Source organism: Camelus dromedarius, chromosome 12 (genome assembly GCF_036321535.1).
Source record: "Camelus dromedarius isolate mCamDro1 chromosome 12, mCamDro1.pat, whole genome shotgun sequence".
Taxonomy (NCBI): Eukaryota; Metazoa; Chordata; class Mammalia; order Artiodactyla; family Camelidae; genus Camelus; species Camelus dromedarius.
The window spans coordinates 26,380,554-26,406,817 of record NC_087447.1 but is presented as its reverse complement, the minus strand read 5'-3'; the positions used below and the strand labels follow the sequence as shown (position 1 = coordinate 26,406,817).

General features: G+C 33.8%; 1 protein-coding gene across 2 annotated transcripts in view; it reads right to left on the bottom strand.

Moving 5' to 3' along the window:
- The window catches only part of DCDC1 (doublecortin domain containing 1), a 381,054-nt gene that overhangs the window by 148,852 nt on the left and 205,938 nt on the right, over positions 1-26,264 (bottom strand). For both annotated transcript variants that reach the window (XM_064492479.1, XM_064492478.1), the window contains 4 exons: positions 25,576-25,681; positions 18,552-18,686; positions 15,867-15,985; positions 2,715-2,775 (listed from right to left, as the gene is read on the bottom strand). In XM_064492479.1, the coding sequence (XP_064348549.1) occupies positions 2,715-2,775; positions 15,867-15,985; positions 18,552-18,686; positions 25,576-25,681 (421 nt within the window). The remainder of the gene's footprint in view (positions 1-2,714; positions 2,776-15,866; positions 15,986-18,551; positions 18,687-25,575; positions 25,682-26,264) is intronic.

Here is a 26,264-nt window from a genome sequence, read left to right as displayed (position 1 = left end):
CTCACAAAGATCCAAATATTTTGTATCTGGACCTTGACAGAAGTTTTTAATCTCTGCTAATGGTAGTCCATTGAATATATATACCACAATTTATTTATCCATTCTACTGCTGCTAAGCATTTGAGTAATGCCCACACTGAGGCTACTATGATTAGTGCTGTTATGAACATGTTATTAAGTATACTTTCCTTAAGATATGTAAGTATTTCTGTTTAGCATTAAATGAGTAGGGTAATTACTGAGCTGTATAAACATGCTCAACTTTAGCAGATACTGCCAGTTTTCCGAAGTGCCAATCTCTTCATTTTAATAAATAGGAAAACTGATGTAGATGTCAAAATGATATCTGCACTCCCATGTTTATTGCAATGTTACTCATAGTAGCCAAAATATTAAAGCAACCTAAGTGTCCAGCAATGGATGATAGGATAAAGAAGAAAACATAGGCAGTACACTATTAGACACTGGTCTTAGCAATATTTTTGAATATGTCCCCTCAGGTGAGGGAAACAAAAGCAAGACTAAACTAAACTGAAAAGCTTTTGCACAGCAAAAAAAAAAAAAAAAAAAAAAAAATCAACAAACTGAAAAAAGCTACTGAAAGGGAGAAGATACCTGAAAATGATACATCAAATAAGTGGTTAATACCCAAAATTATATATAAAGAACTGACAGAATTAAAAAAAAACAGATAATTCAATTAAAAAATGGGCAGAGGACCTGAATAGACATTTTTCAAAGAACACATACAGATGGCCAACAGACACATAAAAAGATATTCAACATCACTAATCATCAGGTAAATGCAAATAAAAACCACAATAAGGTATCACCTCACACTTGTCAGAATGGCTGTTATCAAAAAGACAACAAAAAACTAGTGTTGATGAGGATGTAGAGAAAAGGGTACCTTCATGCACTGTTGACGGGAATGTAAATTGGTGCAACCACTACGGAAAACAGTATGGAGTTTCCTCACAAAAGTAAAAATAGAACTACCATATGATCTGGGAATTCCACTTCCAGGTATTTTTCCAAAGAAAACAAAACCACTAATTCAAAAAGATATATGTATCCCTATGCTCACAGCAGCATTATTCACAATAGCCAAGGTATGGAAGCAATCTAAGTGTCCATCAACAGACAGACAAATGGATAAAGATGTGGTATACACACACATACACACACACACACACAGAGTAAAATTACTCACCCATAAAAAGAAGGAAATCTTGCCCTTTGTGACAACATGGATGTACATAGAGAATATTATGCTAAGTGAAATAATTCATACAGAGAAAGTCAAATACCATATGATTTCACTTATATATGTTACCTATAAAACAAAACAAATGAACAAGCATAACAAAAAGAAACAGAGTCATAGATACAGAGAACAAACAAGCATTTGCCGAGGGGAGGGGAGTGGGAGAATGAGTGAAGTAGATGAGGAAGAGGTACAAACTTCCAGTTATAAAATAAATGAGTTATGGGTATGAAATGTACAGTGTGGGGAATATAGTCAATAATAATATCTCTGCATGGTGACAGATGGTAACTAGACTTATCGTGGTGATTATTTTGTATAAAAATATTGAATAAGTATGTTCTGCATCAGGAATTAACGTAGGGTTAGTGCATTAAACTTCAAAAACAAACAAATTCAGAAAAAAAGACTGGAGTTGTGGTTACCAGAAGTGGCGGGTGAGGGAAGGGAGAATCAAATGAAGGTAGCCAAAAGGTACACACTTCCAGTTATACGGTAAATGAGTACTAGGGATGTAATGTACAATATGATAAATATAATTAACACTAATGTTTCTTATATATGAAACTTGTTAAGAGAGTGGATCCTGAAATTTCTAATCACAAGGAAAAAAATTTTTTCTTTTTTTTGTATCTATGTGAGATGATGGATATTCACTAAACTTATTGGGATAGTCATTTCATGATGTATATAAATCAAACCAGTATGTTGTACACCTTAAACTTATACACTGCTATATGTCAACTATAACTTAATAAAACTGAAAGGAAAACAAAATACCATTTATGGCCTATCAGAAAAAAAAAATGTGATTATATGTATATACTTACATACATACACAACAATGGAATATTGTTAAAGAAAAAAGGAAATTTTGCCCTGAAGGGCATTATGCTAAGTGAGATAGTCAGACAAAGAAAGACAAATACTGTATGGTATTACTTACATGTGGAATCTAAAAAAGCAGAACTCATAGAGACAGAAGATTGGTGGTTACTAGGGGCTGGGAGGTCGGGGTAACTGTATTGCAATATATTAATATAACAAATCAACACGTTGTATGCCTTGAGCTTACACAGTGCTATATGTCAATTACAGTCAATAAATTATAAATTATAGTCAATGTATTTAAATATAAATTTAAAAAATAATAAATTAATTTTAAAATTAGAAGAAAGAAAGAAAACTGGCAGTCTAAAATGCTAAGTTGTATCATACCAATGGATTGGAGAGAATTGTATTTGGCTTTGGAAAATTTGTTTTAAGTCAAGCAAAACCTCAGAGGACACTGCTGAGTTAAACTGAGTTACATTCTAAACTTCTAGGCACAGTGAAATCATTTGTGCAGAAAAAGCATTTATTGTTCTCAACAAAAGACAGTACATTTTATAAGAATCTGGAAATAGAAAAAGTTAGGAACAAAAGCCGTGGCTTTTAAAGTCCTTACCTTAGAATAAATGCAGCCGTCAGTTCCAAACACCCACTTCTGAGAATCATCTTCTTTATGTCTGTAATGAAAATGTAATTTAAAGATTGACAACTTTTCTCCACAATGAAACATTTTGTAGGTTTCAAATAAAAGGAACATTTTCCACATGGCCTGGCAGGGCGACTGCACAGACGCTACCAAGGATCCTACCATTCTACTGCCATCACTGCTACCTCAACAGCTAAAGCCCTTCTTAAGACAATCAATTTCTTTGGTACCCAATCAATTTCTTTGGGGTGTGTGAGTGTGTGTATGTGTGCATGTATGCGTATTACCAATGGCAACAGTAATTAAGAATTTTAGAGAATAAATAGAATCAATAAAAACATTATAGAAATTTCTGCCCTCCAAAATAATCATCTGTGAGACAGAAAGGAGTCTTAAGTATAAGGGATTAAGAGGATGGGAAAGAAAAAGACACCACGAAAAATTAGGAACCTCAGGCACCTGTTTCTGAAACAACCAGAAAATTTCATTAAGGAATATCAGATTTTCTGAGCTAAGTCTGAATAAGAAAGAAAAACTAAAATGTAATGAGGCTAATCATGCCTAAATTAACTAATCATGTATTCATTAATATTTAGAAACTTTACAGAGATAGGACAAATGAATTAGTCAAGTGTAGTGGGATGTTAAGCAAACTTTTCTTACTGCCTCTGAGTTTTGACAGAAGTCTCAATAGTTGAGAATGAGAGGTGTCAGACAGGTAATGCTCTATTCTAAAGCAAGGGGTTGTATGATCTGGGCAGAACTTGGAAAGACAGCTGTCCAAAACTGGTTCAGTGCACATTAGCCTTTCGCCTACATTCAGTTTGTACAAGAAAATGTGAAAAATTCTTGGGCATGTTGGGATGAGCACTTAATAATAATGTAGGTCACCAGGCCCCTATTCTCAGAGATTTTGATTCTGAAGGTCTGGACCCCCAGAAATCTACATTAACAGATATTGCAAGTGATTGCAATCATGAGAACTCTGGGGAATTTGGATATGTGTGGTCTATGGCCTAGACTTTGGAAAACACTTGAACTAGAGTGATGAGAGCGGGTGAGGGGGGGGATGGCGGTAGGAAGGACCATGTACTTAAAATATTATAAAAGGAGAACTGATTTGGTGATTAAATAAATGGGGTAGGGGTTAGAGAGAATAGGCAAGGTTGTCTTAAATGTCAAATTTGGGTAAAGAAGAAGAACATGACAGTATTAAAATGAAATTAGAATGGAGAAGAGGAAAGCAGAGATGTGAAAACATATGAAGAGTTCTAATATTTATGCAAAATTGTTTATGAAACATCTTTCAAGCTCTAACTGATCCCTAAACTAAGAATTTCATTCTCAGGCTTCAGACGAATGTAATTGTTGCTGAATTTCAGCACTGGGAGGGGTGAAGGGGGTACTGAAGGAGATAGTCTTTCTAGAGGTCTTTTTATTTTGTATTTAATAAAGGAAAAGAGAAGCTTTAAAAATTTTTGACTTAGGATTAGAACTAAAATTAATATAATAATAATAATATTCATTATCCAAGACAACAACACACAGACTGAGAATTTGAAGGGAACTGAGGGCCTATCCTGGTCTAGTCCCCACTTTATGAAATGAATAAAATGAGATTCAGAGAGAGAGTCAAAATCACACTGCTAGGTAATATCCAAGTAGGTACTAGAACCCAGAGTGTCTGACTTTCAGCTCAACATCTTCTTAATTAGATTGGAAACTATAACACAAATTATATTGTATAACTTGAAGATTAAAAACGAAATCAACATTTAGTCTCACTGAATATAATTTGACATATTCTCTTAGTGACTTAAAACACTGATTTGAACATAAATATTTCTATACAATTGCGCTAAAATAAACTCTGAACAGTTTCATACTATTGCAAATTCTCCTGAGGTACTACTAAAAAAGTCATATTTCAACTACTGAATGAAGATATAGCAAAAACCACATTACTACTGGTCTTTAAGTCTGTCAATCCCAAGCTTATATCTATACTCCTTTTTAAAATAATAACAATAAAGACTGATTGCTGTAATGCTTTGTTGGAATTGTGCTGGGTTGTGATAAAATTCAGATGATTTTAATATGTAAGGGGTATAACTCAGCTCACCTTTTTGCTTACAGGCAATTCCTCCTATTGAACAAATTATTACAAGCCTATTTCTTCAAAATAAATAAAATGGAAAACGATAATTTTTCAAAGAGTAAGACAGCTGCAATTCATAAGATAGTGATGCTAACCACCAAAATCTATAAAATTCAGTATTTTGTCTTTTAATTGGATTACGGTGTTAGCTTGAGGATGAATGTGATTAGACAAAAATAAATTACATCAATTTCAGTTTTGAATTTCAGAATTTGTAGCACGTTTTCCCCCAAATTAACATAACAGGGGAGATGTCCACCAGATTGGCAATGGTGTTAGGAAAGCGATCACATGTATCCTTAAAGCTGAGCACAGTGCCAAGCATATGATAGGAGACTAAAGATATTTGAATAAAAATAGAAATGTAATCTGCAAAAAGAAAAATGAATCACTATGCTGTATATCTGAAACTAACACAACATTGCAAATCAGCTACACTTCAATTTAAAAAAGAAATGTAAATAAAATGACACAATGTTATCACTCTAAAAGTTAATAATAAGGCTACCCTGAAAAAATTCTTAATTTAATATATTACAGTATAGGGGATTTAAAAGATCTTCTTAGAGATAGCTAAAGAACATAAATTATACCTTGGTTAACAAAGTAAGAAACAATTCTGAAAGAAATACATATATCCTAGCACTTCTAAAATTTTAACACAGTTTCAGTTCTGTTCAAGCATATACTTTCCTAAGAAATTTTACTAACAACATGTAGTTTTATATCATTTATAAGCCCTGTAAGCTCATTAGTAATATTCCCAACTGGGAGTCTATATATATATAATCTTAAGTGTTACCTTTTAATTTTACTGAAGCTATAAAAAACAAGTCTCAATTGTGGTGCAGGATGAGAAGATATTCTAGTGTATAATAACTTCTTTAAAAAATAAAATTTCTACAAACAACAGGGCATCTGTTTAGTTTTCAAGACATTTTATATGTAAAGAAATCAAATTTAGATTCAATATGCAATGATGCTCATATGGGACCGAATAAGAGAATGATGTCATAGAATTTCTTCTTCTTGGTCAACAAGTGCCAAGCTAAAAAATTTTTTAGAAAGAAACAAAAACAAAAATTAAAAAAACAACAATAACAATAGTGAGAGGAGCAAAAAATGAAGAAGCAGTATTCTACCCAGAATCAAAGTCATCAAGATCATGGCATGTGCCAAAGTAAGGTTGAAAGACCTAAGTCCTGGCCCTGGATCTGACATTAACTAGATACATGACCTTCTGTAGATCACTTGGTCTCTAGTGGCATTGGAATTTCTTTTTTTTTTTACATTTCTTTTTATTGAGTAGATGCTGATAGGCATATGCAGAATAGATAAACAAGGTTATACTGTATAGCACAGGGAAATATATACAAGATCTTGTGGTAGCTCACAGTGAAAAAGAATGTGACAATGAATCTATGTATGTTTATGTATAACTGAAAAATTGTACTCTACACTGGAAATTGACAGAACATTGTAAACTGACTATAACTCAATAGTGGTGTTGGAATTTCTTATAGTAATATTTTTATCATTATCATCATCATCACAACCACCACCACCACCACTACCAAAACTACTACTATACCTTTAAAAAGGGGTTTGGAGTACATGCTCTTTAGAATCCTTCCTTCTCTGAAAGCATATGACTTTCAAGATCATTTAGTCACTCCCAGCGTACAGGTGAGGAAACTACCTGGGAAGCTTGATCATATAATCCCAATGAGCATGCATGTACATTATAGTATTCCTATTGGAAATCTAGAAAACGTGTGTGTGTGTACACATATTTTTCTCTTTGAAATATTCTATTTATCAGACGGTATGAGCAAGAAGGCAGCACATCCCCACAATTCAGATTGCGGGAAATTTCACAGGCTAATGCTATTGTTTCCCAGTTAACTAAGGAAGACTGTCACGATACTTCACAACTGCAAATATATTTTCCCTGGCAGCTTCAAATGGCTCTGGTGTCTTCCAATGCTACCTGGACCAAAAAGTAGGATCCATAGAGAAAATGGAAAGGGATTTCCCCTCCATGGTTCTTAACATAGTAAGAGCAGAGATGAAGAAGGTACATTCATCAATCCACACATTGTGAAATTACACATAGACAATTATATATTTGATGTTGACATTTCTAATAGTGTTATCTATATGTTTTAATATTACTTAAAAGTCCAATGCATGGTAAACAGTTCTTTCTACACTGTGTACTTGCTAGAGTCTGTCACTCTAATCTAACTCTTAGCCTCCTAAACTTCAAGACTTGGCCAAAGAGATAATTTTCAATCTCTCTGATTACCTGGTGATGTGCTGTTTACTTATCTGTCTTTCCGTCTTGGTACCTAGCATTACACAGCTACACTTATTGGTTGTATTTTATAGTGTCCTTAAAGCAGTGTTAGTTCAACCTAGTCTAGATTAAGGTTGGCCAGTTATCGTTTAATTTCTAGTTAAGACTTTAGAAGAAAGATAAAACCATAACTGAAAGATTAACATTGAAATAAGGAAGATACTAAAGATTACCAGACAGGTAACAGAAATAAGTGAAGCAGGCTAGAGCTAGTGTGAGGGCTGCTATTGGGAATGGTGGAGAATATAGCAAACTGGAGGGTATACATCCCATCTAAAAGGGGAATCTGTTCCTTCACTATTGCTGTCATGAGAGAATGAAAGTCCAGTGTTGCCCATTCTTCTGATATCTTCAAGGCCAGTAATATGTGATTTTTTTGCGTGAAATCTCCTTATTTCTATAAGCTCACAACTAATTAAAAATATTAAAATAATGCTCACATCAAACAAAATCTAGGGATCCTTAGTTTTTAGTCTTCCTAATCTAGCCTCTGTGTGTAGATGGGTTTGCGTGTGCATTGCTTTAATTAATGAATTTAACACTAAACGCCAGATCCTATAATCCACATTCCTTACAAATAAAGCAAAATCAAGATTAAATATAGCCTAAAAAAAAAAACCAAACTTTGTTTCAATTGGTTTGTCCAATTGATGTCCTAAATATCTTTTAGAAAGAAGCATCTTTGATTTTGAGGTTTATGATTTTTGTAATTTTTTCTGATTCCAGATCAACTGATAATGAAATCGTTGTTTGTCTTTTATCCACTCATGGTCAGATACACATCACAGAAGAAAATCTTAAAAAGACAAATATGTGCAAGCATTTGCTATACTGGATAAGATAAATGACACCAAGTGAGATAGAACTGAACTAATGAGGCATGATATGTTTACAATATTCTTTGTGAGTTGTCAGGTTGCTACGTTAAGTGCTAGTTCTATTATTTTTAGTATATAAAAGGCAATGTCTCAGTTCATAGCTTTTGTTAAAATTACATTATACTACTTAGGTGAAGAGAAAAAAATTTGTCTCTAGAACTTGCTGTCACATGAGAATATTTATTGTTATATAATGAAATATGGTTGTATTCTTAAAATATAAGTCACATAAGCACTTAAAATGCTCTGGAAAAGATAAACATATTTGCAAGTATATACCCAGAGGTGAGGTAAGCTCTAAAAATCCTGGTCCTTACTGCTTTCTAAAAAACAAAATGCAGCTTCACAATTAATAAAAACCTCTAGTCTTCCAAATTTTCTTTTATTCTGCCTCCACCTTGCAATAGGTTTAGTTTCTCAGATAAAGACACACTGGATTAATACAAAGGCAAATAAACCTCATTTGCATAGGGATCCTCCTTTTTTTTGGCCCATCCTAACTTTCTCCTTCTCTTCTTTGCTCTCTCCGTCCTAAATTAAACCAAATAGTTTATTGTAAATAGAGATTTTTCAGGCTAAACTCATTTCAGGTTTTTGGGGTTTTTTAATTATCATCTTTTTCCTTTCCCAAGCTCTCTTCTCTGTAGACAACAAGGATATTGAGTTTGTGGTTTTAGTCTCACCCAATTCCATCACAATCTGGGACAGAGTAAGAAGTAACCAGATCAATATCCAGTGAGCCCAGGGAGAGCCTTGGGCATGAAGAGCATATTCATCAAGCTATATATAACCTACCTTCCCAAACACCTGCCATTTTGATCTAGACCACTGATCACAATGATGTGGTCTTCCCTCATCTTATCCCTCTAAAGTAACCACTTAGTCATTCCTTACACAACATTTTGAATTTTTGTATTTTTCTTAGCTTTTCTTTTTTGGTACTTTATAAAAAGAGCTTTATTGAGAAATAACTGACATATCATATGAAATATTATACAATTGACAGACATATTCGAAGTGTAAAATCTGCTAAGTTTTGAAATTTGTATATACATGTTGAAGCAACACAACAATCAAGATAATGAGCATACATCCATATCCATCAGCTCCCAAAATCACCCCCAAATTTTCCGTGTACCCCTTTGTAATCATGGCTTCCTGTTCCTCCCCATCTTCCTATCTCCAGGCAAACACTGATTTCTTCCTAGATTAGTTAGCACTTTCAAAGTTTTATATAAATAAATCAAACAATTATATACCCTTTATGATTTTATTCCTTTCCCACAATATAATTGTTTTGAGATTCATCTATATTGCTGCATGTTTCAAGAGTTAGCTCCTTTTTATTGCTGAGTAATATTTTATCACATAGATACACCAGAATTTATTTATCTAGTCACTACAGATGGACATTTGAGTTGTTTCCTGTTTTCACTCTTGGTTTTAGAAATAAAGCTGCTATAAACATTCATGTACGAGTCTTTGTAAGATCATATGCTTTCATTTCCCTTGAATAAATTTCTAGGAGTGGCTGGGCAATAAGGCAGACACATGTTTATACCTGAAACATGTATATACCTGTACATGTATACATATATATGTGTATATTTTAGGAAAGTACCAGTTGTTTTCCAAAGTTACTGAACCATTTTATATTTTACCAACTATGTAGAAACTACATACCAACTGTGACAGTTCCAGTTGTTCCACATCCTCACCAGCATTTGGTATGGTTGGTCTTTCAAACACTGGATCTTCTACTACATACATAGTAGTACTTCATTTTAGGTTTATTTTCCCTTCCCCGAATGATTATCATCTTTTCATATGCCAACAGTATATCTTCCCTATTATAGTATTTGTCCAAATCATTTATCTGCCTGTTTTCTTGAATTGTATTTTGAAAATATGTGTTAATCAAAATTATTTTCTCCTTATGTGTAGCTTGTCTTGTCATTCTCTTAACAATGCCTTTCAAAGGGTAGAAATCCTTAATTTTAATGAAGTCCAGTTTATCAATTTATATTTTTGTAGATCACGTTTTGGTGTCATATCCAAGAAAGTTTGACTAAATACAAGATCATGAACATTTTCTTCTATGTTTTCATCTAAAATATTTACGGTTTTAGGTTTTACATTTAAGTCTGTGATTCACTTTGAGTTAATTATTGTTTACAGTATGAGGTATGGATCAAAGTTCATTTTTTTGCATATGGATATCCAATTGTTTCATCACCATTTGTTACAAAAATCCTTTCCCTACTGAATTTCTCTTGCAATTTCATCAAAAATCAATTTACCATATATATGTAGATCTGTTTCTGGATGCTCTATTCTGTTCTATCGATCTAATTGTCTACTTTGATGCCAATGGCATGCCATTTCATTATTGTAGTTCTATAATGTCTTGAAGTCGGGTAACTTTGTTTTTCCTTTTCAAAATTGTTTTCCCTATTTAGGTCTTTTGCGTTTCTGTATTGATTTTAAAATCAGCTTGATAACTTTTATAAAAGAAATTTGCTGGAATTTTGATTGAAACTGCATTAAATTTAAAGATCAATTTGAGGATGAACACCAAAACAATATGGGGTCTTTCAATCCATGAATGCAGTACATCCTTGCAACTCTTTAGGTCTTCTTTAATTTCACTCAGCAATGTTTTGTAATTTTCAGTGCACAAGTTTTGTGCATATTTTATCTGATTTATATTTAAGTATGCCATATTTTTGATGTTATTGTAAATGATGCTTAAAATTTCTAATTTCTAAATTTGTTTGTTGCTAGCATGTAGGAATTCAACCAATATGTATGTTGATCTCAAGCCCTCAAACTTGCTAAACTCATTTATTAGTTCTAAAAATTTTTCTAGGTTTCATAGAATTTTCTATATAGACAACCATGTCATCTGATAATAAAGACAGTTTCACTTCTTCAATTCATATCTAGATGTCTTTTATTTCTTTTCCTTTTCTTACATTGACTGAAGGTTTCCATACAATGCTGACTGGTAATAGTGGACCATCTTGTCTTGCTCCTAATCTTAGGAAGAAGCATTTCATCTTTCATCATTAAGTATGGTATTTGCTGGAGGATTTTCATAGATGCCCTTTGTCATATTAACAAAGTTCCCTTCTATTCAGCTTTCTGAAAGTTTTCATTAGGAAAGGATGCTGACTTTTGTTAAATGCTTTTCTCTATATCAATTTGATGTTCATGATTTTTCCTTTTCAATCTACCAATATGGTGACTTACACTGATTGATTTTCAAATGTTAAACCAACTTTACTTTTCCAGGATAAACCCTACTTGGTCATGATATATTACCTTTTTTATACATTATTGTATTTAATTTGTTAAAATTTCAAGAATTTTTTCATTTATGTTCATAGGGGACATTAGTCTATGATTTTCTTTCCCTGTAATGTCTTTGGTTAGTTTTTATTAACAGAATAATTCTGGCCTCATAGAATGGGTTGAAAAGTGTTCCCTCTTCTGTTTCTCAATGAGAATATATAGAATTGGTATTATTATTATTTTTTTCTAAAATGTTTGGTAGAATTCCCCCACTGAAACTAGTGAAACCATCTGGGCCTGAGGTTTTCTTTGTGGGAAGGTTTTGAACTAAAAATTTAATTTCATTAAGAGATAAGACTATTCAGGTTACCTATTTCTTCCTGGGTGGACATTAGTAGTTTGTACCCTTTAAAGAACTGGTCTTTATCATCTTAGTTGGCAAATTTATTGGCACATCTTTGTTCAAAATATTCCCTATCACCCCTTTATTAACTGTGTGATATCACCTCTCTCATCCCTGATACTGGTAGTGTGTGTCCTTTTCCTTATTTCCTGAACAGTCTGGCTAGAGGCTTATCAGTTTATTTGATCTTTTCAAAAAACTAGCTTTTGGTTTCATTGATTTGTTTTCCATTTCTCTGTTTTCTATTCCATTGATTTCCACTCTGACTTTTACTATTTTCTGTCTTCTGATTACTTTTGAGTTTAATATATTCTTCTTACTCTATCTTAAAATGGAAACTGAGGTCACTGATTTGATACCTTTCTTCTTTTCTTATATAGGTATTTATATAAATTTCCTTCTAAGGACTTTTTTAGTAGCATCCCTCAATTTTTAACATGTGTGTTTTCATTTTCATTCAGTCCAAAAAACTTGCTAATTTCCATTTTGATATCTTCTTTGTTCCATGGGTTAGAAATGTGTTACTTATGCCCAAATATTTGGGCATTTTCCAGAAATCTATATGCTATTGATTTCCAATTTAACTCCATTATGGCCAGAGAAAATGTTTATAACATTTAAGTTCTGTTAAATGTATGAGACTTGTTTTATAGCTAGAATACTGTCTATGCTGTTTAATATACTGTTCACTTCAAATGGATGTGTCTTCATTGTTTTGGGTGTATTCTTCTATAAATATCCATTAGGTCAAGCTGTTCGATAGTGTTGTTCTAGTTTTCTATATCCTTACAGATTTTTCCCACTTGTTCTATTAATTATTGAAATAGGATATTCTATTGCTGACTACAGTTGTAGATTCTTCTATTTCTCACTGCAGTTCTCTTAGCTTCCACTTCATTTTTTGAAGCTGTGCTATGAGGTGAACAAATGTTGTTAAGTCTTCTTGATGAATTAATCCCTTAATCATTATGAAATGACCCTCTTTGTCCCTGGTAATATTCTTTGCATTGAACTCTACTTTGTCTGATATTAATTCAGCCATTCTAGCTTTCTATGGGTTAGTTTTATCACTGCATACATTTTTCATGCATTTACTTTTAACCCATTTGTGGTTTTATATTCAAAGTGGGTTTTTTTGTAAGTTAGCATTTAGATGGATCTTGCTTTTTTAATCTAATCTGACAATGCCTGAGTTTTAAACGGGCTATTTATATTATTTATATTTAATGCAATTATTGATACAATGGATCTAAATCTACCATCTTGTTATTTATTTCCTCTTTGTCCTATCTGTTCTTTGCTCCCTGTTCCATATTTATCTGTTTTCTTTTGCATTATTTTTTTATTATTTCATTTTATCTAATTTTGGCTTGTTAGCCATAACTCTTTGTTGTATTATTTTAGCTTCAACGTCTATCACAAACATCTTTAACTTATCCGTCTACTTTCAGTTGATATCATATCATTTGACACATACAGTATAAAAACCTTTTTCACATTTCTCTCTTATTGTTGGCTTCATATATTTTATGTCTCCATGTTTTTACCTCCATAATACATTTTTTTTTGCTTTAAACAATAAAATATATTTTAAAGAGACTTCAATAATAAGAAATGAGGTCTTCATATTACCTATGTAGTTATTATCCCCAGTGCCCTTCATGTCCCCCCGGTACCATTTTTCTTCTGCTTGAAGAGCTTCCTTAGACATTGTTTGGCAGGTTTGCTGGTGATAAATTCTTTCAGTTTGTGAATAATATCTGAAGTCTTTATTTTGCCTTTATATCTTAAAAATCTTTTCATTGGGAAAGGAATTCTATATTGACAGGTTGTTTTTTTTTTATTTTAGTTTTTAAAGATTTCTTCAGACATCTAAGAACTAACAATCTTTCACTGTCTTCCCATTCTTACTGTTGTCAACAAGAAATCTGCTGTCAGTCAAATCTCTGCTCCTCTTGTATCTAATAAGTATGTCTTTTCTCTTTGGCTACTTTTAAGATCTTCTCTTTATCACTAATTTTAAGCAATTTTATCATGATTTTCCTTGGATTTTCTTCTTCATGTTTCTTGTGCTTGCAATTTGTTGAACTTCTTGGATCTGCAGGTTATAGTTTTCACAAATTTTGGAAATTTTTCAGACATAATTTCTTCCAATATTTTTCTGTTCCCTGCTTCTTTCCTTTAGATTCTAATTACTCAGCGATTGGGCCACATGAAGTTTCTCACATCTCACTGATGCTCTGTTCATTTTTTTTTCAATATCTTTTTCTCTCTGGCTTTCATTGTGAATAGTTTCCATTGTTATCTCTTTAGGTTCACTAATATTTTCTTCCATAATGTCTAATCTGCCATTAGTCACATTCACTATATTTAACGTGTCATACATTGCAATTTTCATTTATAGAAATTTGATTTGAGTCTTTTCATATCTTCTATGTCTCTATTCAACATGTCCAACCTTCTCTAGCTTGTTGAATATACAGAATGTAATTGTAACAATTGTTTTAGCATCCTGCATGTTAATTCTTTAATTTGTGTCACTTCTGGGTCAGTGACAATTGATTAGTTTTTCTCTTTATTATAACCCTGTACTAAGTGAGCTGAACCATCTCTGGCCCCATGACCCATGGTTTGCCTTTGTCTTTATTATAAGTTGATTCTTGGTATGTTTCCAATTTATAGCACTGATTCTGCCCCAGAAATCTTGTTATCCCCTCTACATACAGCATCACATCAAACTGGGACTTGCTTTGGGTTTGTCTGCCTCTCCCTGGGAACTACGTGTTTAGGACCCTACTAGCACTGGCTAGTGTGTGCAATAAGCAAGCTACTGTCTCCCTCTCCCTTCTGCCTGGGTTTCTCAATTAATGTACCCTACTCATTCCCTGAAGTACCTGGCACTCATTGGCAATTTTTTGACTGCATTTTGACCTACAGACCATGTAGTTTTGTGGCTAAGAGTGGGTTATAGATTATGGTTGCTTGATTTTGCATTCCTCCCCTATCACTCAGTAGATATGACATTGAGTAAGTGATTAACTTCTCTGTATTCCAATTTCCTCATCTGTAATGATAGTAATCACACCTACCTTATCAGGCTATTGTTAAGATTAAATGTGACAATGCAATATAAAGAAATTAAAATAGTGTCTAATTCAGAAGTTTTTGTGGTTGTTAGAGTAAGAGTTACAGCTAGGATTTACACTTGGAAATTTGATTCTGTAGATCACATTCTTAACCTTTATTTAATATTCTAATACCTGTTATACAGTCTGCTTTGCATGTTAGAGAAGATGTCCCCTCTGTATTTGTGGCTGGGCCAGGTTCTCTGCTGCCCAAGTGCCCTAGTTCTGGTTTCAGCCCTAAGCACATCCTGACTTCCTATCCAGTCAGAAGTAGTTGGCTAATAGCTTCTAAGTCTTGAAGTACAATAGTACTTGTTTTTGTCAATACTAGGTGAAATCAAAAGACAAATGAAGAAGAAAAAAGAAAGCATCTAGGAAACAATATTTCCAGATGACTATAAATAATATTTTTCCTTATTGCTAATTTTTCCTTCTAAATGTATTTCTCATTTTTAATTTTATCTTTCCAAGTCAGAAACAAACAAAAAAAATGATACTTTTGGTGCCTTACAAGCCAGCAACTTTTTGTCTCCTTGATTTTTGTCTCACAGTTCCATCTTTCATATTCAGAAGATGGAGAAAAGGTTAGGAAAACACACAGAACATTAAAATTTTAGTTAACAACCAAAATGGATATAAAGAAATTAGCTCCAATAATTATACAGGAAAGCAGCAGCTTGTCTATAATGCAGATACATACTGAAGCCCAATTTTTCACTTTTAAAAATATCTAGGAAATGCCACCAAACTTATTTTAGATTAGAAAAATTAATATTGATATTTTGAACACAAACTTAAACACCTAATGAATATTCCATTTAAGCCAGGTGGCACCATGATCTGACTGCTCAGGAATCTTGAAACTAACATTTCTTGCTTTGAGATTAGTAGCTCATAGACATTACCTTTTCTTTAGGATTAGTTTATATCCTTCTAATGATGTTCCTTCAGTGGCCTTGACTCTGATTGGATGACCAACAGCAAGGCAGCCCTGAGTTATTGCTCGGCTCAGGATCATTCCAGTCTTCCAGTGAATGAGGTTGGGGGGTGGGAGGGGAGAAAGGTCTAAATAAGTTAAAAGAACCAGAAAATTCAACAATGTGTCACAAATAGTGAGGTCATTATGCCTGGATAAACCTGGATATTAACAGTTGCTGAAAGTGAAACACTACCCACAACTTAGCAGCCAGCGAGCCCTGCTCACAATCAGTGATCTTCTGTCCGACAAGGGTGGCATTTTACAGTTCAGCGCAAAATGAAACAGACCTTGATATCTTCATTTGTCCTTTTTTTTCTGTGCATTTTCACAGCGCAGTGATTTGGGGTCTATCACGTGTCACTTGTTATAGTTATAACTACAGAGCTTACTTGAAATATGTATGCATAGGAAAAAAAAGTGCAGTGAACTGAAAAGACTGAAACAAATCCTTAACCTTTGTACCAATTTAAAGTTTTACTCTGGGTGTAAATACCATGGTTAAACATTTCAGGGTGGTTTGTGAAATGCTTTTGTTTTAAATGTTAGAATTATCTGGTAAGGAAATTGATTGAGAATATTGTTTGAATGGCCATTTAACAGTTTTCTTACTTAGTGAATCAACACAACACTTCAAATAAGTGACAACCACTAAGGAATTTATTTACACATATTGAGGACTTATGGGATATGAAATTCTTTGTCTTAATAGGTAGGAAATTTTAATTTGAAAAAAGGGAGAGAACTTTCAATCTTAAAAGATTTTCAAAATTGTTTTCCTTTCAACATGTAATTTTTATTTCCCATGTTTTTGTTTTATTTCCCATGGGAAAGAACTATACAATGACTTAGGAAAAGTATTTTTAAAAAATTTTGGGGCTCTAATAAGCACTGAATGGAATCCTCATTTGAATATGCTGCCTATACAGAAAGGGAACTGTTTAGGATGAGAAAAAAGAATCACTATTTATAAAGCATTTTCTATATAACAGATAGAATGCTTGAATTTCACACTTGCTTTCTCATTTAATCTCGACTTTGCAAGACAGGTACCACTAACTTCATTTTATATATAAGAAAACTGTGGTTCAGTGCAACTAAGTAACTTTCTCAAGGTCACACCAGGGATTCTAATTCTGATCATACTCTTTACAGCAAACATTTCAATTATTTCGAGGAAATCTTAGACAGGTACAGGTTTTTTTCGATATCATGGAATTCTAGAAACAGCATGGAATTACAGAATATGAGATCTGGGAAATACCTTTCCATATCATCAGGTCCAACTCTTTGCAGATTGAAGACTAAGGACTAGATATGGTATGTGAGTTACCTGAGGTCACACAGGTGTTCAGTGGCAGTGCTGAAACTAAAACATTTCCATTATGCTCACAGATTGGTCAGATACTGAGCAGTATTTTATATTACAGTGAAAAGCCTTAAGTTTTGAAGTCAGACAGACCAAGAATCTTTCCTCTACCACTTACTACTCTCACTTTTTTCAGCTGTATAATGAAAACCTGCACAGCTTTTATAAGACTGAGCCAATGTGCATAAGATGCTTAACATATAGATGTTACTGGAATTTGACACAACATTCTAAAATGACTATAACTCAATTAAAAAAAATTTAAAAAAACATACAGTAGATGTTTAACAAAATGGCTGATATTATTATCAAGTCAGAAATAAAATACAACTTAAAAAGGGCTAATAGTTAAGAAAGACTCCAGGTTGGAAGCAGATTTAAGAAATATCTCATCTAACCTCATTCTGCCTTGGTCTATGAAATGAATAATATCTCTCAGTACCTCTGTGTCTATATTTTTGTTTTTAACTCTCAGAGAAGCAAACATAATAAAGACAATCCAAAAATTCATTTGAGAAAATAGTTTCAACCTCTCCTATCCCCTAAAATAAGTAGCAGCAAACTTGCCTGGGTGACTCTGCACCCAAGGAAGTACTAAGAAGTAAAAATAGACTACAGGGAAGGGGCAAATGGAGACACAAGAAGAGCAGATACAAGGTGTACCATCTCTTTCCAGACATAAATATTTGGTGACAGTTACAAAACATATTTCAATAGTAAGAGGGAAAGGGAGGGCAATTACATATTCTCATTTTAAATCAGATACAATAGCATAAGAATAAAATAAGAAAATAATAGTGTCAATATGTAGGAATAAAATGTGTTAGGCATTGTTGACATCTTATACTCAGGGATTTCTTTGAAAACTGTCCTTAAGAAGACCATATGCATCACTATATGGCACTAATCCACCAGGCTCTGTGAACCTCAACAATGAAGACTAAGAAGTGGAAGCAAATGACATTCAGACAAATCTCATGAAAATGGTGAGTCTGTGGACTATACCTAAGCTCTATCATTGTTTAAATACACTGTGGACATCTAAAAGTGAGTTGAATGCTCACATGGTGATCTGTGGAACTCCTCTGCACTAGACAAACGAAGACCAGAGAATAGATGCACAATAGCCAACAGCATATGCTTTTACTTGCATGCTTGTGTGCATGAGGGAACCGGGAGCTGGAGCAGCACAGTGAGCCAGTGAGCCCAGGAAGTCACTCAGGGAGAGCAGACACTCTTGGGTACCTTTGTGATCAGCCACACACTGGCTGCAGGCCACAGGGTCGACGGCGCTATCTGACTCCCACTGCTCTCTTCACTACTTGAGAAACTCTGCTTTCTGATGGAAACAGAGGCATGAAGGACAATATTGGGGTCCACCTATACAATGAGAAGAAGTAAGTGTTTTTAGCTCATAGTCTGAAAGTTAACCTTCCTCAACATACTTACCCAAGATAAGTTAATCTAGAACATTGTTTCTGATTCAGAAGGTCTCTTTTGAAATAGTAGTGCTCAATCCCATTAAATTCAACTCAGTATTTGTTGAGCACCAGCTCTGATGCCCAAGGTCCTAGACCCTGTGGTGTGGGATATTATAAAACATTTTTCCTACTCTACAGAAACTTACAGCTGTAGAGGCAATAACACACATGCGAACACACATACGCACAGTTTCATGTTAGGCTCCATGTGGATGATTAAATAGTGTTGTAGTACACAGAGAATGGTAGGCTCATTTCTGCAGGAGTAACAAACATTGAAGCATCTTGAAAGAGGTAACATCTGGCCTTGAAGGATGGAGACAGTTTGACAGGAATAATGAAGAATAAAAAGGTATTCCAAGCAAAGGCAATCAAGTGTATCTTAGTATTTATTGGTAGGCTCAAAAGGTAAATTTGGCCAAACTTACAAGGTGTTAAATGTATGTCTGTGGAGTTAGCTGTTAGGGCTTTCAAGCTTTCAAGCAGGAGGGACTGGATTGCAGAAGATTTTAGAAAGGTTGATCTGGCAAGTGTAAACATAATGGATTGCAGAATGGAGAGCTCAAAGGCAGGGAGAACAGTTGGGAGTCTATACAATCTCATAAGAATAAGGGGACATGAGCTGCCACTTCAGTGATGTTTGTGGGAATGGACGGGAGGGGATTTACTGGGAGACACTACATCTGTATACCTTTCTATAAAGGTATTGCACAGCTTCTAGTGTTTCTCACTTAGACTTGAGTGTCAAATTAACAGTCGTTCAAGTCATCTGTCAGAATTCTACTACTTCATATTTAATAAACTTTATCTCCTAACTTAATCACTTTCCCCGAATAATCATGGTACTTTTTAAAGTACTAATATTTATTTGTATAGGATTATAGGAATATGCCAATTTATGCTTTAAACTTAGTAAATGATGTTGCTTTGGTAACAATTTAAATTATTTTCTAACATTAAAAAGTCTATTCTAAATCTTTGCTAATACTAGATATTTGTTGAGTAACACATGATTTCTTTAAAAAAAAATTAAATAACTTAAAAGGTAATGTTTTACATGTGTGATCAGGCAATAAAAAATGGATACGACTAATATATTTGATAATTATTCTATGACGGAAGATAGTTACTTCTCAAGAGAAGAAAATATCATGTGGCTCCTATACATGAAAATAAAATTTTAAAAGTGCAGCAATCCCACCACATAAGCAGATTTGACTTACAGCTCTTTGACTGCGTACTCCCCAGTTAGCCAGTAGTGACTGGATTCTAAAGGGGAATCCCCCACAGTTTCTGAACAATGATAAACTATATTCTATTAATCCATCCGCCACAGGACTCGGCATTTAAAGTAGCACTCTTGGTCAACCTCCTAACTCCAAGTTGCCATCACATTCAAAACTCTCCTCTGCAACTGGGAAGAAGATTGTTTTGACTGGAATTAGTCAGACAGAAGACCCGTACTGCCAACTGCTTCTTTGTACAGCACCTGCTGCCAGTGCCTACGTTCTTGTTATCTCCACAACACGGTTTAATCTTTTAACAGTTGGCTTATTGGTGAAGAGTGAAGGGGTCCTTTGTGTCTGTCTTGGGTTGGCACCCAGTATTAACACCATGCTGTTCTTAGAGAGATATTTTGCTGGATAGTTCCCAAGTGATTCCACATAGACCAGACAGAGCCAGGCCCACTAACTCAGCTTCATTTCACGTTATTAAAAAAGAAAAAAAATCCTGCCAAGTCTGACGCTCTAATACACTTAAAACTGACAATGGCCATTAAATTCTTTTCATGACTTCATCTTTTTTTTTTCTTTTTAATTTAATCTGATAGCTTAGCTTTAGACCAAATGTTTAGGAAGGTAGGGAAGACAAAAATTATGAAAATTGGAATTCTTAAAAGAAAAGTGCTCTGACAATGTGCAACATAATATGGTGTGTGTGTGTGTGTGTGTGTGTGTGTGTGTGTGCATGTGTGTGTGCACATGTGCATGCACGAGCATGTGTATGAAAGTATTTATGCTGAGACTTCTTTAAATATATACCATCCTATATGTTACTAGAAAACCTTTTTAAGTCCTGTTGAGAATCAAAAAAGAAATTCTCTTTCATTCTTTTGAATATCTATATACATAGCTCCCTTTAAATGACCATTATGATTTTGCTTGTCTGAATAAACTGTGCTGATGCCAGTGATTTAAAGAATTAGAAGATGCCAGTGATTAAAAAAATATATATGCATACACATACTGGGCCAGTTAAAATTTCTTGTTTAATTTTCTTTCCCCAAATCACTAATGAAAGTGGACTTCAATATTCCTGTGTAATTTCAAAATAATAAGGGAGACATTTATGTTCTTTTCCTGCAGGAAAAGACTGGAGAACAAACTATAAGACAATGAAATTTTTCTTGAAAGAAAAGGCTTATGGATCACAATCTTCATTCTAAACAAATTGTTTACTACATAGATATAAATTTTATACAATTTTTCCTTTTTATATTTATTTTAGACCAAGTTAAATGATTTGCTATAAAAATTGACATCACAGCTACAAGAAATATTCTGAAATCTTTTTCTTCATGTCCCTAATATTCACTCTCTTATTGTTTCCATTCTCTAAATCTATAGTTGATCAATCCACACATCTCTAAGAAAAAGACCTGGAAAAGTTGGAAAGCAGAAATATCAGTGAGTACATAATTATGCAACCAAACTAGAAGAATACCTAGGATCTAGGGATGCAGTCCTCAAATAGATTTCAACTGTTGTTCTAAAAATAAGGGACTTGAGTTTTTATTTAAAGCCCTATGTTCTATTCTAATGACAATCAGTCTAAAATGTAAATTAAAATCTTATTATTTTCTCCAGTATAAACTATCTGTAGAAAATGTTTCTCAATGACTCACTCTCCAAAGAAATAGGGCAGGGAAGAATTGTTTGCCTTTTCCCAGCCTTCTTTGTGACATACAGAATACATTCTGCTAGCAGCCATGACTGCCGAATTTACACGTTAACTTGTAACAAATGTGCCATAATTCTAAAATCATAACTTGGTGTTTTTCTTACTGTTTCTGTACTAAAATTTGTCACTAATGTCCAGTTGATGTCTGATCATACCAACAGGCTAGGATCAATATCAGTTTCCTTTTCATTTTGGCAGAATATATGACCTGCCAAACACTGGAGTATATTTTTCTGCTATATTTTCCCATAACCAGGCATTGGTCAAGCTATTCTTCTCATGAATTTTTTTCTTTTATATTAACTTCTGTGAAGTTTATATCTCATCCATTTCATGGAAACATATAATCTTATTGCCCTTAAATGAGAGCAATCTAAAAATGTTGCCAATTTAAGTAACAATAGAACTGTTGAAAGATGTATTTGCCAAATCGTCCATTTGTAGTAGATTCCAAATCCTTTCTTGCAATGGATAAAAGAGCAACAGGTTGTAATTGTCAGGGTTATATCTGTCTCCCACATTACTAATAGGGATTATATGCTCCAAATTTTTCTCTGTCAATATGAGGTTTAAAAGAACAGTCAGGGGTTGGGCACTGATATCTCTATCTCAAGCCAAGTTTAAAACCTATGCATCAAGAATATCGGCTTTTGCCTCCCTCCTCTCTATTCCTGTTGTAATCCTCTTAGTGTCTTCTTTACTGCAATGAGCATCCAGAGTCCACAATAAAATGCCCTATAGATATCCATCACCTCTGCCTGCCTCTCTTTTTTTTTAAGTGCTCCTTTTCAGGTTATTAAATTGCTATTTCCAATGCCCTGATCACCTCCGTGTATATAGTCAGAGACATTTTTCTGAAAGGATTTCAAAGGTTTCATAGCTGAGGGAAGGCCATTTTTCTCTGAAAGCTTCTCTCTACTATCTAGTTTATCAAATCTGTGCTTTCTTATACCACTATTTTGACTGGACTAAAATTTTATTCAAAATCAACTTCTTCTAAAAATACAATAGTGTACAAACTTTTAAGATGGATTTTTCTCACTTTCACTGAATCATTAGGATGAATTAATAGTGATAAAATAACTGTGGATTGTTAGTCTCTCATTTTTCAACATTAGAAAATACAGTTTTCCTTTGTCTTTTAAAATTAAGGCTAATTGAACTTATTTTAAAAAAATGCTTAAGGGAGTAGGGTATATCTCAGTGATAGAGTGCATACTTAACATGCATGAGGTCTTGGGTTCAATTCCCAGTACCTCCACAAAAAATAAATAAAAATAAAATAAAAATAAACGTAATTACCTCCCCTCAAAAGACAATGTAATTAAATAAATAAAATTTAAAAAAAAAAAGAAAATATAGTTTTCTTTTAATGTTCTACTTTGGCCTAAAACAAAAGAGAGAAGCCTCTTTCTGGTTCTCTTCCTCTGATAACTGTTCACTATCCATTTCTTTCAGGTTTGAACTGGTTTCTGTTGAATGAGTTAATTAACTAGTGAATTCAATTCCATTTAGCTGACTCTGAGTAGCTCCACACTGTAGCTGAGACAAGAATGATGAGAAGGCCCTTTGCCCTTTAGGAATTTCTTATCTAGCAGGGAGAGGATAAGATAAGGACCTCCTGAGATATCTTCCTAACACAAGGATCAAACTGGATCTTGCCCCTGCTTGAGTATTTCCAGTAGCTCCTTGTTTTCTACAGAACAAAATCCAGAATTTCCAACACTGAGTAAGATGCTTTATGACATGATCCCAACATTCTCAGTGGAATCTACCATTCTTCCCTTCGTACACCAATGTGACCTAAAATATGCCCAAACTTGGGAGTACTGATTGACTTTGAATCATGCAAAAAAAAGGTAAGAAGAACAGCACCAAGTTCAATGTTATTATAAATGATATAAATGATACAGAATGGATGCAATGGGGTTATCAAGGCCAAAAACATCACATCTGGTTTGGGGGTAGGGTTAGGGTAAAGGAAGATTTCACGAAACAGGCACAAATCAGATAAGGCTAGAATTATGGGCAGGATTTCAATGCATTCATTGAATGCCAACTATAAGTCAGATACCTTGCTATTATATAGCACAATGGTGACAGAGAAGCAGGGCGGTGGTGGTGACAAAGTAAGAGAGGTTGAGCTCCAGGCAAAGGGATCCGTATCAGCATAATAACAGGAATCATGGACTGCTCAGAACACAACAAATGAACAATTTAGCTTGGCAAACACACAGAACATATTACAGAATAGTGAGCCTCTAGCTAAATTTTAAAAGCCATTCATCAAAATAGTATTGTTCACTTGCCCTGCCATAAAGACTTTGTTCTAGCACTCAGGAATACAAAGATGAGCAAGACATAAAGTCTGTGTCCAAAGAATTATCAATTTAGTGGAGAAGAAAGACACAAAAGCAAATGCCTATACCAAAACACAAACTCTAAGAACAATTTTCAAAGAATGAAAAGGAGTTCTGAGAACACAAAATAAATCTGGAGGATTTGTGAAGGTTTCATGGAAGAAGAGGAAGTTGAATAAAGTCTTAAAAAGCAAGGAATGGTAAAGGTGTGGCCTAGGCAAAGAACAACACATGCCATGGAACGAGTAGAGCAAAGTGTAAAGCATGTATGGGACCCAATGTACTAGCTCTGATTGTGGTGTAGGGTACAAAGAAGATCAAGAAGAGAGGACTGGAAAGGCAAGTTGAGAGTGGGGGAAGACTGGAGACGAATCACGGAGATCATGAAGGCCAAATGAGGACACAGAACTTCAATAGGCAACAACCAGGCATATACATTTTTTAAGCAGGAAAATAATGCTATAGCATAAAACTAAAAAGGAATGCCAACAGGATCAGAACTATGGCAAATAACTCTTAATGTCAGATGAATATGAAATATAAAAGGCATTAATTCTTAGTGCATCATTCAACATATAGTTATTTTCTAAATTTGCTCAAAAACAGACAGGATTAGAAATAATTAATTTATTTTATTTTCATAATTATATTATCTAGAGTCATATGCACTTTGAAACAGCTAATATTTTCAGTATAAATTTTGACATAATAGACTGTATGGGCAGCATGGAGAAATTTAAAAAGAGCAGCTTGGGACCATGTGTCTTTTGCACTGTCTCTTAGAAATGAAGGGCCCAGACCAGTTAACGAGAAGCCTTACTTTCTTTGAGCATCTCTATCTCTGTGAGTGACTTTTGGTTTTGATTTCATAAATTAAAAAACTAAAGTTTAGGCAGCTGAAATGAACAATAACCCTACACAACTTCCCAGCCGAGAAAAACAAGCGTTGTTCCTTCTTTGGAGACAGGTTTAAAATGCCTTTCATAGCTCAGTGGGAAAAGAAAATTCTATACTGGCAGGATAAATTTCTAAATGTAATTTAATAAATAGACCTTCTGGATTGGGCCGTCATGAGTTGAGTTTTCTGAAGAACTCATGTTACTTAGAGACATTCACCCATAAAGCAAATAGATCAGACCCCAAAGTACAAAGAGATAACAGCCATCAGAAAGACTTTCTTAAGCAAATGCAACTTATTAATACAGTTGGTATAAAGAAAATATGCTAAACAGCAGCACTTAAATAACATACTTCAAGAAGAATTTTTTCAAGTAGAAATGCTATATATTGGTTCAGTTTTAAAGTGCTTAATTTATTAACGGGAAGTGAAGTTTAATACTTACCCCCAACATTGGTAAAATAATTTATGGTTTTCAGAAACCTTCACAAATATCCACTCAATCACCATGTTTTGACTGAGTTTCCAACACATTAAATACCCTTATTAAGAACAACAAGTATTCTGACCTTGTTCTGGAGGAAATGGTTCTCCAAGTCCACCTTTTCAAATTGATCAGGTATCTGTTGACTGGTGCCATTGAAATTAACTGGAAATCCCTCACAAACTTCCCAACTAAGAAAAGTAAAATAATTATTCTTGTTAGAATAAAATATGTTTGATTATAATATGCTTTAATTTATTAGTATAGTAATTTATGCATCTCATATACTCCTATTAAGAAAAAAAATGTATATAGTCCATAATATTTTTAAACAGAAATTTGTAAAGTACCTTGGTATCTATTATTGGGAAAGAGAGGCTTTAAAATTTTACCTCGCAATTATTTACGATGTTGGGGGATTCCATGCCTAATTAATTATTAATAGAACAAAGAAACAAAAATAATTTTTAATCTTATAGAATTACTCATAGTGGAGACCATTTTCATTGTTAAATTTATATTGTAAATACATTGGTCTATGAATAATAAAGAATCCTTTTATATTTATAATGGTTGTGTTAAACACATCAGTTTGATATTTTTAATTGAGCCTTTTAAGAAGCAGTACAGTCTAGTGGGTACATGGACAAACCACAAAGTGGAGGGGCTGGTTTCATTCTTAGCTCAGCCAAGTCATTCATTTTAAAAGTGAGCCAATTCTTACCCTAAAGAAAATCACCTGGCTCAGCACTGATACGTTAAAACATACCATAT